General features: G+C 37.1%; 1 protein-coding gene across 1 annotated transcript in view; it reads right to left on the reverse strand.

Annotated features, from left to right (window-relative positions):
* Positions 1 to 301: 301 nt before the first annotated feature.
* The window catches only part of WARS2 (tryptophanyl tRNA synthetase 2, mitochondrial), a 77696-nt gene continuing 60326 nt past the window's right edge, over positions 302 to 17671 (reverse strand). Inside the window, exons 5-6 of the mRNA XM_007485286.3 lie at positions 6117 to 6235; positions 302 to 2508 (exon numbers count right to left, since the gene is read on the reverse strand). Of these exons, the coding sequence (XP_007485348.2) occupies positions 2063 to 2508; positions 6117 to 6235 (565 nt within the window). The 3' untranslated portion in view covers positions 302 to 2062. The remainder of the gene's footprint in view (positions 2509 to 6116; positions 6236 to 17671) is intronic.

Raw genomic sequence — 17671 nt, forward strand, 5'->3', positions numbered from 1 at the left:
CTCAAAAATACATTAAAAGTATAAAAACAACACTTTCTCCCTTTATGGAGTAACTATCAATAGGTTTTTTTGTTTTGTTTTGTTTTTGATTCAGCTTCTTGGTTAAAAATCTTGGGGAAAGTTGGTTGTAATATTCTTGAAGAACATTCTGGTTGATCTCCAGTCTTACTTTCAATGCTTAACTGTGCGTTCTTGAGAGAAAAGGTGTTATAGAAGTCTTAGTAAGTGAGTGAATGAACAATATTTATTAAGTTCTTACTCTGTGCAAAGCATGGTGCTAACAAATAGTCAAAGAAACAACTTGAGAAGACTGGAGCTTTTAATCTGGTTTCAATAAACTCCATAAGATTGGAGGTGAAGTTCTTGAAGGAATACAGTTTCAAGACTACAGAAACCTTTCTCAACAGAACCTTTGGGGCACAGATCTGTTACCATTGCCATACCACATTCTGTGCATGGAATGAGAGGAAGGTTAGGGGCTCGTTCCAGGTATTATGAGGATAAAATTGTAAAGATTAAAATTTTGGGAAGCTGATAGAGGTAGAAATTAGTTTCTCTCTGCAAGGAGTATTATATTTTTAGAGGTTTATTGAAGATTAAGGATTAAAGAAAATACAGGATAAGAAAGCACGTGTCTAGGCCCAGGGGCCTAGACCACCTCACCTACATTATGAAAAGAGCCGTGTCTGCTTGCAAGCGGAAACAGGAAAAGGCCTCGCAAACGCCTTTCCAATCAGGTTAAATACCCCTTCTCGATCTCGGCCCAGGTGAGAATTCAGTGATATTACAAAGCATTCTGGGAAAGTGGAGCAAGGAATTCTGGGGATTGAAGTCCTGGATTCAAGTCCATTTTTACAAAATGACATCACATAAATGCAAGACATTACTTATTAAGAGCAGATTCTGACTTCCTGGGCTCTTCACAATTAAGACTGAAGTGACTTCTTCAGCAGATTAAATGGTGTAGTTCTCTGAGAGTCCCAGTGTGGGAGGTCAGAAATAAGCTAAATGACTTACAGTTTGAAATCATCCCTCTTTAAACACCTACTTCACAGGGTTGTGAGAAGGATAATGTGTCTACTAATAAAAATTAGGGAACATATTAGCATAGGTTTGTTTTGGTTAGGGGCAGGGATAGGGTAAGGAAAATCAATAGCCTTGATTATTTTAGGATTATGGATAGAGCTGGAAGAAACATTAGTGGTCATCTCTCCCAAACCTTTCATTTAATTGATGAAGAAATTGAGAGAACATCCACAAAAGTCACCCCTTATGATACTATGTGGAATATCAGAATCTGAACCCAGGTCCTCTGACTCCAGATGTGGCATTCTTTCCGGGATACCATCATGCCCCAATATAGGCAGGGAGGGAGGTGGTCAAGTGGATAGAGCTTTGTACCTTGAGTTAGGATGGCCTGAGTTCAAATCCAGTCTAAGACACTTACCAGCTGAGTGACCCTGGGCAGGATACTTGGGCTCTGTTTGCCTCAATTTCTTCAATTGTAAAATGAGGCTAATAATGATGCCTACACCTCACAGGACTGTTGTGAGAGGATCAAATGAGATAATACTTATACACTTATAGAGCTCTTAGACCAGGGTCTGGCACATGGTAGGTGCTATATAAATGCTTATTCACTCTCCTTCTCTGCTCCCTAACTATCCAAGTGATTCTTCTACCTTCCAAACCCTTGCTCTCTACCCTCACAGAACAGGCCAGGATGAGAATATATTCTGATAAATTCAAAATTGCTTTTGTAAAATGAACCAGAAGGAAGTTGACAAGGGAAAAATCCTACAAGCCTGTAGGATTGACTCTGGGGGGAAAAAAAAAAGCATGGAATTTTTGAGTATTTAACCATGCTTGTTGCTTTTCTTTTTTTCTGTTGGAAAAATTTTGTGAGATTTGAAAAAATGATAATTATTTCAGGTCACAAAATCTTGCTCTCCTGAAGTCAGCAGGTATGGTCCAAGGAAAGGGTAACAAACAATCCAGTCTTTTGGGTATGAGGTCAGCTGCCTTGTTTAGAGATATTCATGATTATTTGACTATGGTCCTTTCAAAAACCTACCAATTTCTTGACTTCTTGGCACACAGGCTTTGCTAGTTCTTTGGCTTTTTCTGTCCCAACCTGTAAAACCTTTCTCAAGTAGCCTTCGTCCATCTTTAGTCTCTCAATCTCATTCTTAATTGGTGCAAATTTTTGAATCACAGCCTCGGCCACCACAACTTTGTATTGAGCCGTGTCAAGGCCGACGCTCTGGCGGATAACTTCTTCTATCGTGAGACCCGTCACTGCGGCATGAATGTCAACCATGTTGGAGACCCCCAATCGGGTGGATGGATCGTAGGTCACCTCTGAGGTAAAGTCTGTGACAGCTTTCCGGAATTTCATCATGATCTCTTCTGGACTGTCTGTTACTCTAACGGTGGCCAGCTTGTCAGGGTCCGATTTTGACATCTTGGCCGAAGGATCACGGAGTGATTTTACCCTCTTCATAGTTGCTAAGAACAAAAGTAAGAAAGGTTAGTGCTTCGTTCTCTAAGTAAGTCATGGATATTGGTCTAGCAGCCTTGGTTCTTCTCCAGGAAGAATGCATCAGATAGAAAGTGGAGAGAAAATCCCAAGACTGAGATGCCCAGTGTCTAGCACACTGTAGATCCTTAATGAATGTTAATCAAATGGCACGGAATCTGGTGTACCTATTGGTATATCTCCATGGTGGTGGTGGTGGTGGAAATTTTGGACCAGGACCAAGAAGCAATTTTAGAGGAGGAGGATGGCTATGGAAGTGGTCATGGATTTGGAGATGGTTACAAAGGATATGGAGGAGAACCAGGAGGTGGCAATTCTGTAGGTAGTCCTGGTTATGGAGGAGAAAGAAGAGGATATGGTGGCAGAGGACCTGGCTATGGCAACTAGGTTGGGGCTATGGAGGTGGTTATGACAACTATGGAGGAGGCAATTATGGAAGTAGAAGCTGCAATGATTTAGGAAACTATGATCAACAACCTTCAAACTATGGGTCAATGAAGAGTGGAAACTTCAGTGATAGCAGGAACATGGGGTGCCATATAATGGAGGAAACTATGGAAATGGAGGTTATGCAGGGAGGACTGATATTGAGCTTTTCTGCCCATTTGCCATGGACTTTGCTGTATAAATAGGAGAGGATGAAAGTTCAGAGATAACAGAACAGCTTCAGTTATATAACAAAGTTAAGGAAACTCATCTCAGTCATGCATAAATATGCAGCAATATGGCAAAAGACACCAGAACAGAAGCAGAGAGCCATTTTGTGAATGGATTGGATTATTTAATAACAATAGCTTGTTGTGGAGGAAAGATTGTAAAACCACACACACACACACACATACACACACACACACACACACACACAACCGTACAAAAAATGGCTTTGAGACAGTTTCTTAATTTTTTCATTGTTGTTTCTTTCTAGTGGTCTTTGTAAGAGTTAGAAGCATTCCTTCTTTGATAATGTTAAATTAGCACGTTTCAGGTGATGTGTGAAACTTTCTTTTTTAAGATTTTTCTCAAAGTTTTGAAAAGCTATTAGGCAGGATCATGGTATAATAAGGTATAATGCTTTCCTTTTAAAAATTTAAGTGCATGTGAAGAGTTAAGGAGATGTGGTACATTTATAATATAATAAAATAATTCTAAAGGAAAAAAAAACATCTTTGGAGGAGTAATGATAACCATAAGAGTAAAAACTAAAGGAGTTTATGAGGGATCTTAATTTAGCTTCTCTGGATCTTCTAAATCTTACATATTTTATGAATTTCCTTTTTCCCACTACTGTGCTAATGAATTATTAGGATCACTGTTTTAGTATGTTAATGAATAGAAAAGCCTAAAAATAAGAATGGGTTTTTCATTTCAGTGGGTTCTTCCTCCACTAGTTAATAATGTGTGGGTATGGATGTATGTGTATATATACATATATATGCATCTATATACTCAAGCAAATTTTTTAAAAATTCATAAATGACTTATTTGTACAAAAATAAAATATTTAATTAAAATGGTATTTCCTGTGTAGTATGCTTTGAAGGAGCTCATTACTGTCTGGATAATATTTATAAATTCTGTAATGGCTTACAAATACTAGCTAGTAGAAAAATTATTAATTATTCAAGGAAGATTCAAATGTAAGATAAAACTTCCCAACAATGATGGGATTACAGGATTTTTGAGTTGGGAGAATTTTTTACTTGTTTTTCTTTCTTACATATTTGGTTAAACCCTATAATTTTATTAATAGGGAAATAGACCTGGAGAAGTTAAATGATTTGTCCAAGTTGATCCAGCTAATTAGTAGTAAAAATGGAGTTTATAAGTAATTTGGCAGCTAGGTGATGTAAAAAATAGACTAGAATTCTGGACTTCAATCCCCACAAGCCCTTGCTCCACTTCCCCAAAATGCTTTGTAATCTCATGCAATTCTGAGGTGGGCAGAGATGGAGAAAGGATTTAAGCTGATTGCAAAGGCTTTTGTGTTCTTTTTGGACTTCTGTTTTGGAGCAGAGGCATCTCTTCCATGATGTGAGATTATCTTGTCTAGGCCACTCTGGCCTAGGCACGTGTTTCTTATCCTGTCTTTTCTTTAATCCTTAATCTCTAATAAACCTCTAAAAAATATAATACTCCTTGCAGAGAGAAACTAATTCCTACCTGCCTCAGTCTCCCCTAAATTTTAATCTTTACAATGATACAGTGAATAGAGTGCCAGATCTGGATCTAGAAGTAAGTCACTTAACTATCTCTCAGTGTCCTCATCTGTAAAATGAGCTGAAGGAAAAATTTGGCAAACCATCTCACTGTCTTTGCCAAGAAAACCCCAAATGGATCATGAAAAGTCAGCTATGATTGAAAACAACTGAACAACAAAAAGAACAAACGTTTATCCTAATATAGTGGTTTGTTCATCATGGTGCTCCACTTACTTTGTTCTGTTCAAAAGGGGCATGAGCAAACTTCGGGAAGTCACAAAGGGACTTCATATTCTGGGGAAGGACTGGATTAGATAATCTCTGAATTTTCTGTTGGGTATTCAAAGCCCTTCATAACCTGACTTCCTCCTACTTTCCTGGTTTATACCTTATTCAACTCCCTGTATTCTAGAGTCCTGTGACACTGGTCCCCTTGCTCTTCCTTGCACAAGATAATCTATCTAAATCTAGCCTGTGCATTTTCTGTGGCTGTCCCTCATGCCTGGGACTCCATCTCTCCTCATTCCTACCTCCTGGCTTCCTGGACTTCTTTCAAGTCCCATCTAAAATGCTAGCTTCTACAAGAGGCCTTTCCTAATTTCCTTACTGCTAGTGTCTCTCTTCTGTTCATTATCTCCACTTTATCCTATATATAGCTGATTTATACATGGTGGTTGGAATAGTGTCTCCTTTATTAGACTGGGAGTTCTCTGTAAGGAGGGACTGTCTGTTGGCTTTCCTTGTATCATCAGTGCTTAGCACAATGTCTAGCAGGCTCTTAAATAACAAATCTCTAATTTCTGCCTTAGTGTTCATTCTAAGACAGAAGGGCAAGGGCTAGGCAAATGGGCTAAGTGACTTGTCCAGTGTCACTAGGTTTGAACCCAAGTCCTCCCGACTCCAGGTCTGAAGCATTATCCACTGTGCCAGATAGCTGCCCCCACAGCAGGCTTTTAATAAATACTTGTTGACTGACTGACTGACTTAGATGTCTCTAACCCACATAGTCTGAGTAAGTAAAAAAGCAATAATAGTCTGTGGAATAAATAATGCAATCTATCTATCTTTCTTTCTCTTTATCCTTTCCTTCTCTCTTCCTTTCTTTCCTTCCCTTTTTATTTCTTTCCTTTCTCTCTCTTTCTTCCTTTCTATGTCTCTCTCTCTCTCTCTCTCTCTCTCTCTCTCTCTCTCTCTCTCTCTCTCTCTCTCTCTCTCTCTCTCTCTCTTTTTCTTTCTCTCTCATATTCTATGTTGAGATAGTCACCTTGATCAGATCTTTACTTTCTTGGTAGTCCCCAAATTTAATCAACATGACTACAAGTATATATTGACATCTTCAAAATCAATCACAACCTAAAAATCACAGACTTACTACTCACTCAAAAGGGATGTGGGCACTGGAAAGAACTCCCCATACTTCTTGTTAAAACGTTGTGCTAGATCTCGGGCCAGTTCCATATGTGTGACTTGATCTTCCCCAACAGGGACGTGTGTGGACCTATTAATAAAAGACAAATAGAAAATTTCAAGGAAGCTTTTTGGTCATGCTGAAATGCTACCCAGATGGCTACTTTTCCTACACCCAGTATTAGGATTCCACAAATGTTTGTCAACAACAGAGGCAGAGAGAAGACCCAACTCTAGCTCTGCATATCACATAGATAACAAGAAGATTGCTATCTAGTCTAGTTTGTTTGTTTGTTTTTTCCTAGATCAGTAAAGTATAGTTATCAACACCAAGTGATAGCCTGTTCCTGGGGAGAAGAAAGGTACTTGAAATAGCCTATGCTCTATATTAAGTTGGCATAGTTGTATTTTAAATCCCTACTTCCCCTAGCCTTATCATACCCATTCTTAATATCTGAGTCCCTGACTTAATTTTTACCTCTAAATCTTCACATAATTTTGAAGGGCTCAAAGAAAATTAGAAACCACCAGAGTTCTTGGAAAGTGACTGTATAGAAAGAAGCTTTCAGAATGGTTAACTAGTGTTACTTTAAAGACAGCAAAAGCTTCTTCTGCCAGGTTGCTCCTCATTTTCTTGGTAAATTGCCCACTGGTTATAGATAACAGATATCATAAGTCTATTTGGATATATTTCCTTATGCATGTTGCTAAAGGGGAGAAGGTGGTAAGTTTAACTTCCAAGTAGAACATAAAGATCAGCTTGTAGTCCACAGAGATAATCTAGAGATTGCATACCCAACTTTGGCCAGACATTTTACTAATTTATGCTGTAATGGGTCAGTACAATTTGTCACAACTCAAAGTATGTACCTTAGAGTTAATGTGTGCATCAAAATGATTTCAATATCACATTTTTTCAAGATATGAGAGGGGCAAAGGATGGATTTTGTTAGCACTAGGTAAAAAGGATTATGTTAAGACCAAGTTTCAATTTTTTCCCTGAGATGCCATAAAACTGAAAGGTGTTTTTTTAAATGGTTTTTTAATGGTTTTTTAAAACTCTTATATTTTTTTACCATCATGTTCTCTGGTTACATATGGTTTTCCACTTGTTTTCTGCTTATAGTACATTATGTACTTATTCTTTCTAAAACTTCATAAAAAAAAAAAAACATTGTGATCTTCTATGGGCCTGAGGTTTTTTTTTTTTTTAATTAATGTTCTAAATGGCAGCAAATTTTTCTCTTAAGAGTGAATTAAATTTTTGGAAAATCAAAAGTAATTCTGGGGCAGCTAGGTGGCTCTGTGGATTTAGAGGCAGGCCCTGAGATGGTAGGTCCTAGGTTCAAATCTGACCTCAGACATTCCTACCTGTGTGACCCTGGGTAAATTACAACCTCCATTGTCTGGCTTTTAATGCTCTTCTGCCTTGGAACCAATACATAGCATTCATTTTAAGAAGGAAGATAAAGGTTAAAAAAATAATAATTCAGAGTTAAGAGGCAGGTGATGAAATGGGATGATCCTATTTGGGTGAAAAACTAGGTAGGATTATCAAACAATGTGTAGTTAATGAATTAGCTCTGAGCCCTCCAAGGGAGTAGTTCTAAACCTATTGTGAAAATTGTTGCATTCTTGGAAGGAGTTTCTAGTCTCTGAAGGGGTCTGGGAAAAGGACTCATTTTGAAGGCATATATTTTGGAATATTTGATTTCAAAAAGAGGCTGGGGACACTTCATTACATCATTGTCACCCATAGTGTATAAAGGACCTAGATTCAGGAAGGCCGGTTCAATCCTGTATTGGAGGCTCTTTTACTGGGTTGTTTAAGGTAACTGGAAGTGTTGGGCAAACACACTGAGAACTAAGGTAATGGGAAAGAGAGAATTTTTTATTCTCCTCCCCCCACCCAATTCTGCTATCTTTTCAGTTGGATTCAAGCAGGGATGCAGAATTGGTAAGTTAACTGAAGCTTTTAACAGACAAATCACTCTAAAGAGTGTACTGGAAAGAGGGATTTATTTTAAAGGAAAGGGTAAGGGAATTTAGATGGGAGAGAGGGAATTTAGCATTTCCCTAATCTATTATATATTCAATGCTAAGTAAATATGATTGAATAGTCTTTAAGGGATATTGATAATACTTTGAAAGGATCTTCAGAGCTATGTTCAAGTCTCAAAGTTGAAGCCAGTAGCCAGAAACTACAGAATAAGTCTCTGTCAGCTTTCTTCCTCAGAGACTCCAAAAGAAGTGACTCAAACAGTTTCTGAGCCAACTTATCCAACTGCCTCTTCTAGACCACATTCTTCTCTGGAATTTTCCTTGATGGACAGACCTTCAAGCTTCCATTCATTGCATCGGCTTTGAAAATTTTTCTGTAGCAATAATTCCTTACAATCCTCACTTCAGACTTATTAGCTATGTGAACCTGGACAAGTCACCTAATTTCTGAAAGCCCCAGTTTCCTTATGTAGATAATATGAGGGTTAAATTCAATAACTTTATTGCTTCTGGTTCATTTATAAGTATGATTGATCCTATAGTCCTATGTATATATACAGTCAATTTTTAGATATCAGTGCTAAGAAAAAAGACAGAGCTTGAATAAAAAACCACTCTTTCAAATAATTTCCATTTGGTTTTAGAATGCTAGTAGAGAAACAGTTGCTCAACCCAAGCAACACTCATCACTTTTGTGCTGGATATTAATGCCTTTATCCTACTTTAACTCTTTTCCCCTTTGTCCTTTATAATATAAGGCATGTAGAGTGCATAAAACTACTTTATCATAGAGTATAGACAACTTGGGATTCCAATTACAGTCAGATTATTTCTAGCTTAATCTCACTACTTACTTTAGTTTGGCACAAATTAACATGACTTGGCTTTTAAAGTTATTCTTCCCAGTTTACCTTTCTAGGTAAGAAAGACTTTTTCTCTATCTCTTGGTTCAAAATTAAACTCCTGATTATGGATCCTGCCCAAAGAATTGCCCCCCAAGCAAGATCTCTATTTCCTGATAAACAAAAGAAAGCAAAAGATTCAAGACAGGTTTCTTTGAATCCTGCCCAAAGTTTTTCTATAAAGTGACAATTTTTTTTCATAATTTCTTTCTCTCTAACATAAGTAGCTCACATCCATTCCTTTGTGACATCAATTTGTTGGTACTATAAATAGACAGTCATGATAGCCAAGGAAACCCTGACATATGCTAGCAGAAATCACCAGAGGCTAAAAAATTTCTGCTAAAATCCAGAAAGTAAAAAATTCAAAAGTTAATATAGCATATTATGAAAATATGGAAGATAGTAATCTCACCAGAGCATAGTAGAGACTACTTAATGCATGGAATCACAGAATTTTCGACTTGGAAGATTTCCCCCAGTTATCCATTTCCCTTCCTGTTTTTGCTGAATATCTTGTTTCTTTAGAGTATGCCTTACTCACCTCAAGTTATATTCCAGACACGAGGTTCATCTCACCCAGTCTCAGCAATAGCTATGGGGTCAAATTTGTCTCCTTATGTTAGGACCTCTGGTGCACCTTGCACTTTGTGCATTTCTGTATAGAGATTTGAGGCCATGTTTTATTACTGACTCCTCTTGGATTTTATCTTCTAGTGTCTCAAATGCCAGTCCTCTTCCTATACTGTAGTTACTCTCTTTATGGTTTGTATGCTTGGGGAATAGATTTTGACTATTTTTTTCTTTCTTCTTCCTTTGCAGTTTTAAGGTCTTTTATTAGATTTAGGTGACTCTAGGCAAATTGTCTTCTGATTGATCCTTGTTTTGTTGAGAAAAAGTGTGAAGAGTCTATCAAGATGCATCATGAAAGGTCTCATTGCTGTCTTGGTGAGTGAATAATGTATCTGTAACCACATCCATTTAGAAGTTTCTTCCAGGGATGCCTGCCTATCTTGTACAACTTTCATCTATGTTTTCCATACAGTTGCCCACTCAAGATGATAAAGGTTTTCTTTACTTTCTCTTGACAGTATGGCTCTCTAATTATTATCCCTCACCTCTGTTACATGATCAGCTCATTTTATTTTCCTATCATGTTTCCTTTGTGACATCTTGAACTTTTATCCTTCAAAGTTCCTTGAAACTTTTATATTGCTTTTGTAACAGGCTTCTCCATTGCCCTCTGTGACACAACTTTTCATTTCTTCAGAGAATGTTGTACTCCATATCTCACAGCAATACTCTCTTCCAAAATATACACCGAACTACCTAACTGCCCCTATAAATGTTTGTTAACTGAATAATCTTTGCTCTATTTCTTCACTGGGAAAATAAATGATCTTGTGCAAGCTGATTTATATTGGTTAATATTTTGCATAATATTATACCTTGTGATACTATCACTTCTGCCATCCATCGCCCATTTTTCATTAATAATGACTAGTTTAGGATTGTGCACTGTTGTAACTGTATGGCTACCATTTTGCCTCTGCTTCCTCCTCTTTCTTCTATTCTTTCTTCTCCTCTTTCCCTCTCTTTCTTTTTACTAATTCTGATCTTTGCTCTGACAACTGGTTGTCTAACTGTACACAGGCTGCTGATTCTAGAATGTCTTTCACATCAATAACTTTTTCTGTCTGGAAAAATGTAATCAATTTCTTTTTTGAAACACTTTGTGGCTTTCCATGTCCATCACCTACCAATATTTTCTGAAGGTGTTCAAGCATTAAAGTCATCAGGATTTTGGGTAGTTTACAAGTATTTGGCCTTTTTCATTCCTTCCTCCTGAAGCATGCTTTCTGATATATTTCTCATAAACCTTATTTTTACCTTTGCTCTGAAGTTGCTGAATATTAAAATTCATATTGATTTAATTTGAAGGGATTTTATGGAAAGTTTCACAGATTTTCTCTACACCCTTCCTGCAATTAGTAGTTCTATATTTGGAGACAATGTTACTATATATGGTATAATTACTTACATGGTGTACTTCTTACAAATATTTATTAAGAGTATTATAGTTTATCAAAATGCCCCACAAAATAATGTTTCTTGTTGCCTTTGGGTATATTGGAATCAATTCTGGAAAGTCTTTTTCTTAATGATCTAGTTTCTCCAGTAGTATGTTGACTAGTTGGTCCCTAGACAAGGATGTTGCTTTGGAGTATTAGCAGTCAATTTTAAGTTTATAGATACTTTTAAAAATGCATACCAAAAAATAATAAATAAAATATAATTACCAGGGCTATGTTTATTGATGTGTCCTGGATAGTTCTGGGCTGAATTACAGATATCACTCAATAACTGTTAAGTAATAAAAAATATGCTTTGTTATTTTATTTCCTTATGTCTAGTGCCCTGTTTATAACTTAGAATGCTCTTTTGGCACACATATACAAACTCTTTAATTTGGACTCATTTTTATTCTTGGTCCAGACATGACTTCTCTTCTTGGTAATTACAATGAAATTGACATCTAGAGGTCAGCATGAATTCCCCCATTCCAAATTAGTCTGTGGGGCAGGTTAAAAAGCAATTGCAGTAGCCCATAGGAAATCACAATGGCCTGCAACTAACACAGAAAAAACAATTACCATAATCAATACACTTTAAGCACATCACAATGAATATTTCCACATGTCAAAATGGTTCCAGATTCACAAAGCAACCAAACTAAACAGAAAACACATTTTACTTTTATAATAACTCTTTGGGTATCTTTGCCTGCTATCTGTTTCTTGCCTCTTTTCTGGCTTTTGTTTTTTAAGGGGGAAAAAAAAACAACAAGTAATCTTTTTCACCTGGTCCTATGCACAACAGGGTCATTTCATCTTATTTTAATCTTTCTTTTGTTTTTCCTGACCTTTCCTCCCCTGCTTCTGCTATTCTTTTTTTACTTCCCACAATAGATGTTGGCCCTTCTTCTTGCCTACCACCCTTACACTTTACATTATTTCAGTCTGTGTTTAATTTCACAGTTGTAGGGCACATCCCTTACATTTTCAAACTTTCTTTTCCAGATCTTCCTTTCACCTCGGATGTTTTGGCTTTACTCATTATTCATGCATACCATGACACCTGTCCTTTTTTCTTTATTTCTTTCACTCATCCTAATTAGGTTTAAAAAAAATTTTTTTTAGCATAAAATAAACCTTTTCTCACCTGGCTTTGTGACCCTGGACAAGTCACAGTGATCTAGGCAACACTCCTTATTTTTCCTCATTTCCCAACTGGCTGCACTACTTTGAGACTTCTCTAACTTCTCTGCCTTGTCCCAGAAAGCTCATCATTGGGAAAGCATCATCCTGCAAGATTCCATCAGTCTTGGTACTCACACTTCATCAGTATTCTCAGGAGGACTGGACCATGGACTCCAAAACTTTCTCTGAAAGAGGGTTCTTAGTACAGACATCTCATTTTCTACCTGTCTGTACTACTTTGGGACTTCGCTGACTTTTCTGCCATGCCCTCTTGTCCAGTACTTTTGCTCTTTCCATCTTCCTTTTATGTGTTTTGTTTCCCCATCAGATTGTAAGCTCCTTAAAGGCAGGAACTTTCTTTTCATATTTTATCTCTAGCATTTAGCCTAGTGCCAGGCACATATTGAATACTTAATAAACATATATTGACTTCTAGTTTCTGTAACTTTAGTCCTAACTTAACATTCTTGATCTTTATTTTTCATAACACTTTTATTCTAAAGTTCTCTTTGATCCCACAGTGGCACAGCCTTACATTATCAGCGCCAATAATGGGATGAGTAAAAAAAAACATTCTTATCCACCATCTAGATGGCTTATGAGTCTTTGTTCTCTCCCTTTTCTCCATCAATTTTACTTCCAAATTCATCCCATTCTTATTTCCCCAATTTTTTGGCTATAAAAGGTTTTTTAGGGAAATATTTCTTTTTCCAAATTAAACCTTCAAAGGCTAATAATATTATAATAGCATGTTCTGATGGAGCTAATCAAGGACCTTCACAATCTGCTCTCCTTTAACACTGAATATCTCATTTTTGTATCAGTTTGGTTAGCCATTTCTGATTCAGTTGTTTCCAGATCTTTGAAACCATACAAAGTGCTACTATGAATATTTGGGTGTATATGGAACCTTTCTTTCTGTCTCTAACTTTCTAGGGATATGTTTTTAGCCTATATCACCTCAACATGCTCCCTTCCCATCCTCTCCTTTTTTTTCCTCTACTCTCAGAGGATGAGGGAGCCTTTTCATTGCCAATGTCAACTCCTCTAGTTATACCTTTGTTCCCACCTTCTGCCATTTTTTCCTGACACTGTTTTTACAGGATGGTGCAAAATCTTTATGTTTATTTCTTGCTGGCCTTATTTTCTTCTTTTGTACATTGTTTCATAAAATCACAGTTGGTTGGTGAGTTCTCTGTGCATCTACCTAATATAATAATAGTGGTTAGCATTTATAGAATGCTGTAAGATTTGCAAAGAGCTTTATAAATACGATCTAATCTTATCCTCAAAACCCTGGGAGCATTAGCATTATTTCTATTTTGTAGATGAGGAATCTGAGGAAGACAGAAGTTATATGACTTGCCCAAGTCACACAGCTGTAAATGTCAGTGAGTTAAAGCTGAACAAGAATTCCCACTAAGCCTGGCACCAATATGGTCATTCCCTGAAGGAGTTAGTGGTGGAAGCAGGCTCCCTAAAGATGAGTGAACTGGCTCAGGTCAGAGATGGAGTCACTGAAAGGTCCCTATGCTGATCAGCAGTAGGGTCAGGGCCATAAGTGGCTGTTGTACTTCTGACCTAGGTGAAATAAGTATACCAAGTCTCCTGGAAAAATAAAATAAACTAAATTTAATTCTGAGAAGGAATCTGATATACTATACTAACCATAAAGAAGTTAAGAACACCTGATGCACTTACTAATATTTGCAACCTACGTGTTATTCTCAACTCTTCCTTTTCTTACCATTCATATGAAGTCAGTCACCAGATTTTACCTATCCTCACCATTTACTGCATCCTTTTTCATCTCTTTACTTATACTTCAATCGACCTAATTCAGGTTTTATTACTTGAACCATTGCAATAGCTTCCTAATTGGTCCACCTGCATCCAAACTGCCTCTTCTCCACACAGTTGCTAAACTGATATTGATACCCAGTTCAATGTGTCATCTATTATTCAGCCTAACATCACTGAGAAAACCCTGAGAGAACACTCTAATAAGAGATGGACTTTGGAGACAAGGGATAAGTAGCAGCTTGAGATCATTTAAAATGCCGTGCAATTTCCTAAATTTGATTTAGCTCAATCTTCTCCTATATAATTCTGGGCTTTCCTCACTATTTACTTCCAGTACCTGTCCAAGACAGACAAACACACAATGATCTGCCCATCCAGCTGCCTGCAAGAAAATGCATTTTTCATTTCTTTTCTAGGGTGTGGATGACTAAACCAATCCCCTTTGCATTGCTGCATATTTCCCTTAAGGAGGCTTTGTAGAGTTCAGAGGTATGATTTAATCAGGTCGTTGTTTTCTAGGAATAGCAACATTTTGGAGAATCTTCTTATTAGGAGATCTTTAAGCTTGCTTTAAATATCTATCTCCATCTGTCCATCTATCTAATCTATTATATATCATCACTCTTTATCATCTATCATCTCTTTATCACCATTTATCATTTATCATCTCTTTTTATCATCTATATTCTATCTCTCTCTATCATCTATTTATCTATCATCCCTCTCTATCTCCTTCTAACATCTATCATCTATCATCTATCTTTATCAGAGGAATAGGGATATAAAGAAATATTCATTCCCATATATATTAATGTATTTATTATTAATAATAAAAATTATATACATATATAATTTATCTTGTACATGTAAAAATGGAGACTTGAATCCAGGACTCCAGTCCCCAGAAGTCCTTGCTCACTTCCCAGAATGCTTTGTAATCACACTGAATTCTCACCTGGGCGAGAACACAAATTATTATTTAAAGGAGTTCTCCACCTACTGAGGATCTCTTTCCTACTTCTGCTTCGGAGCAGATGCGTCTCATGATGTGAGTGAAATTTGAATGGGCCTCTCGGCCCACCTAGCACGTGCTTCTCTTACTTGTATATTCTTAAATTCCTTATCTTAAATAAAACTAAAAATATAATACTCCTTGCAGAGAGAAACTAATTTCTACCTGCCTCAGTTTCCCCTAAATTTTAACTCTTACATACATCGCTCTTTATTTGTTGATGCTTATACATACATGCATATACACATAATATACTATAGGATTACTCACAGAAAACATACATATCTATGGAGACAGAAAACCTGGGTTCATCTTATATTAGTTATTACTAATACATGCCCTTAAGGAAGTCACAATCTCACTGATTTCAAATACTATTAAGAGGTTAATGAGGATCCTGACTGAAAAAAAAAAACTATTTTATTTTACAACTAAAAGATTATAAATACAAGGCTTAAAAGGGTACCGAGCATGCAGAACGAGTCCAATTATTTGGACTAACTGAATGGCAACAGCCATATTTTTAAAGCTGGTTTTGGAAGGATCCTGAGGGAATCTACTTCTGTGTGCTTTTACCATGGGTAAGTGAATCCATCCTTAGGGTACTATTTGTGTCTTTTTTCCCCTTTCTTGAGCTCTCCCACCAGATCCATTATTGGTCACTTTTGCCCTCATTCACCACATGGAATTTTGTTCAGCATCTTCCTAGTGTGCTGAAAATGTAATACTGAATAAATGAAAAAGCATTTTTCAAGTGTTTCCTGTGTCTCAAAACATTGCACTAAGTACTAAGGATATAGATGCAAAAGTTTAGACAGTCCCTGCCCACAGGAGTTTATATTCTAATAGAGGAAATAACATTTTGGTTTGGAATCTCATTGGGATGGTGAAGGGAGTCAGAGAGGAGTAGATTAACATCTGTATCTCTAGTACTTAGTGTAGCCTTTCTTGGAGCAGTGACACAGTTGATTTGATAATGATTTCAAAACTCAAAAGAGGGAAGGAAGAATGGGTATGTGGGCACTGGTACAAGAGCTGGTGAGAAGGCCTGGAGGTAAGGCAATCATCAATCACCACAGAGGGGCCGTGCACTATAGGTATATGTGTTGAAGTTTCATTCCCTTATAGACTATAAATAAACTCCACCAGGGCAGGAATTTTTCTTACCTAACCTTTGCTTCTCTTTGAGTGCCGCTCAGGGTAAATACAGGTTTGTTAAATGAATGAATTTGTCAATACACCTGCTTTATCTCACAAGACCTTCTAGGCTGTCGGAAGTCAGTTAATATTCTTGCACTGCTATTTCTAGTATATCCTTGATCTGAATAACACAAGGCCTCCGAAGTTAGGATACCCTGGTATTTGTCTCATTTCTGTGCTAGGAATGAGGCAGTAAACCTTAAAAATCATGCTCACACACGCACGCACGCACACACACACACATACACCCTTCACTATTTTTTCATAGATGAGTTCACTCATTCAACACACATTTTGTTAATTCTGTTAACTCTGTGTCACACACTGGGGATGCAAAGACAGAAAATGAAACAGTTCCTGCCTTGAAGGAGATCATATACTATTGGGAAACAACATATGCCCAGAGAAATAATCAAAGTAGTTTCTGAGGGGATCAGGCCATCTCAGTTTGTACTGCTCAGATGGAGCATAGTCTTCAAATTGACCTTCATGCTTTGGATGCAGCTTGTGTACCAACTTCCACTGAAGAACATGAGAGAAATTTTATGAAGAATTTATGGGAGACTGAATGTTACAGTAGAAAAACAAGATGTTATTCTCAATTCTCTTTCCCTAGTCCCTTCTAGCTCCATGCCATCTCTCATACAAAGTCCCTTCTTTCTCTCAACACAGGCACTACCTAGTTCAGGCCCTTATCACCTCTTACCTGGACTACTGCAAGGGCCTCCTAAAAAGAAGTGCTAATAAGGTTTCCCTAACTCCTATTCCAATCCTACCTCAACACAGATGCCAAAGCGATTTTCCTTAAATGAAGATTTGACACTGTCAGTAACACACAGTACCTAAGAACAGAATTGAGCCCTTTTCTAATGGAAAGAAGAGGTTTCTTTGGACTTGCCAGGACTGTACCTAAGATGATCTTTTAGTATATATTATACAAAATATTTTCAGGACCTTGGTGAGGTAGGAAAGGAATGGCACTAGGAAAGAACAGAAAAGGAATCTTGCTGTTTTGTCCAATACTCTAAGAACTGGTCAGACTATTGAAAATGAAGAAAAGAAAACTCATAGGAGGAAAGTAATAGCTATTTAATCTAGCAAAAAATAGGAATTACATTTTATCTTATATATACATTGTTTGTCCGTAGCTTTGTCTCTCCCATCAGAATATATGCTCCTTGAAGACAGGGACTGATTTTACCTTTCTTTTTATCCCCAGGGTTTAGCACAGTGCCTGACATTTAATAAATGCTTGTTGATAACAGGGGATTACGAAGAAATACCACATGTTTTTCATGACCAAATCTCACTTGTGAGAACCCTACTTGTCTTTGGAGGCTGAAAGATGG

The sequence above is a fragment of the Monodelphis domestica genome, chromosome 2 (genome assembly GCF_027887165.1).
Source record: "Monodelphis domestica isolate mMonDom1 chromosome 2, mMonDom1.pri, whole genome shotgun sequence".
In the NCBI taxonomy this organism is placed as follows: domain Eukaryota; kingdom Metazoa; phylum Chordata; class Mammalia; order Didelphimorphia; family Didelphidae; genus Monodelphis; species Monodelphis domestica.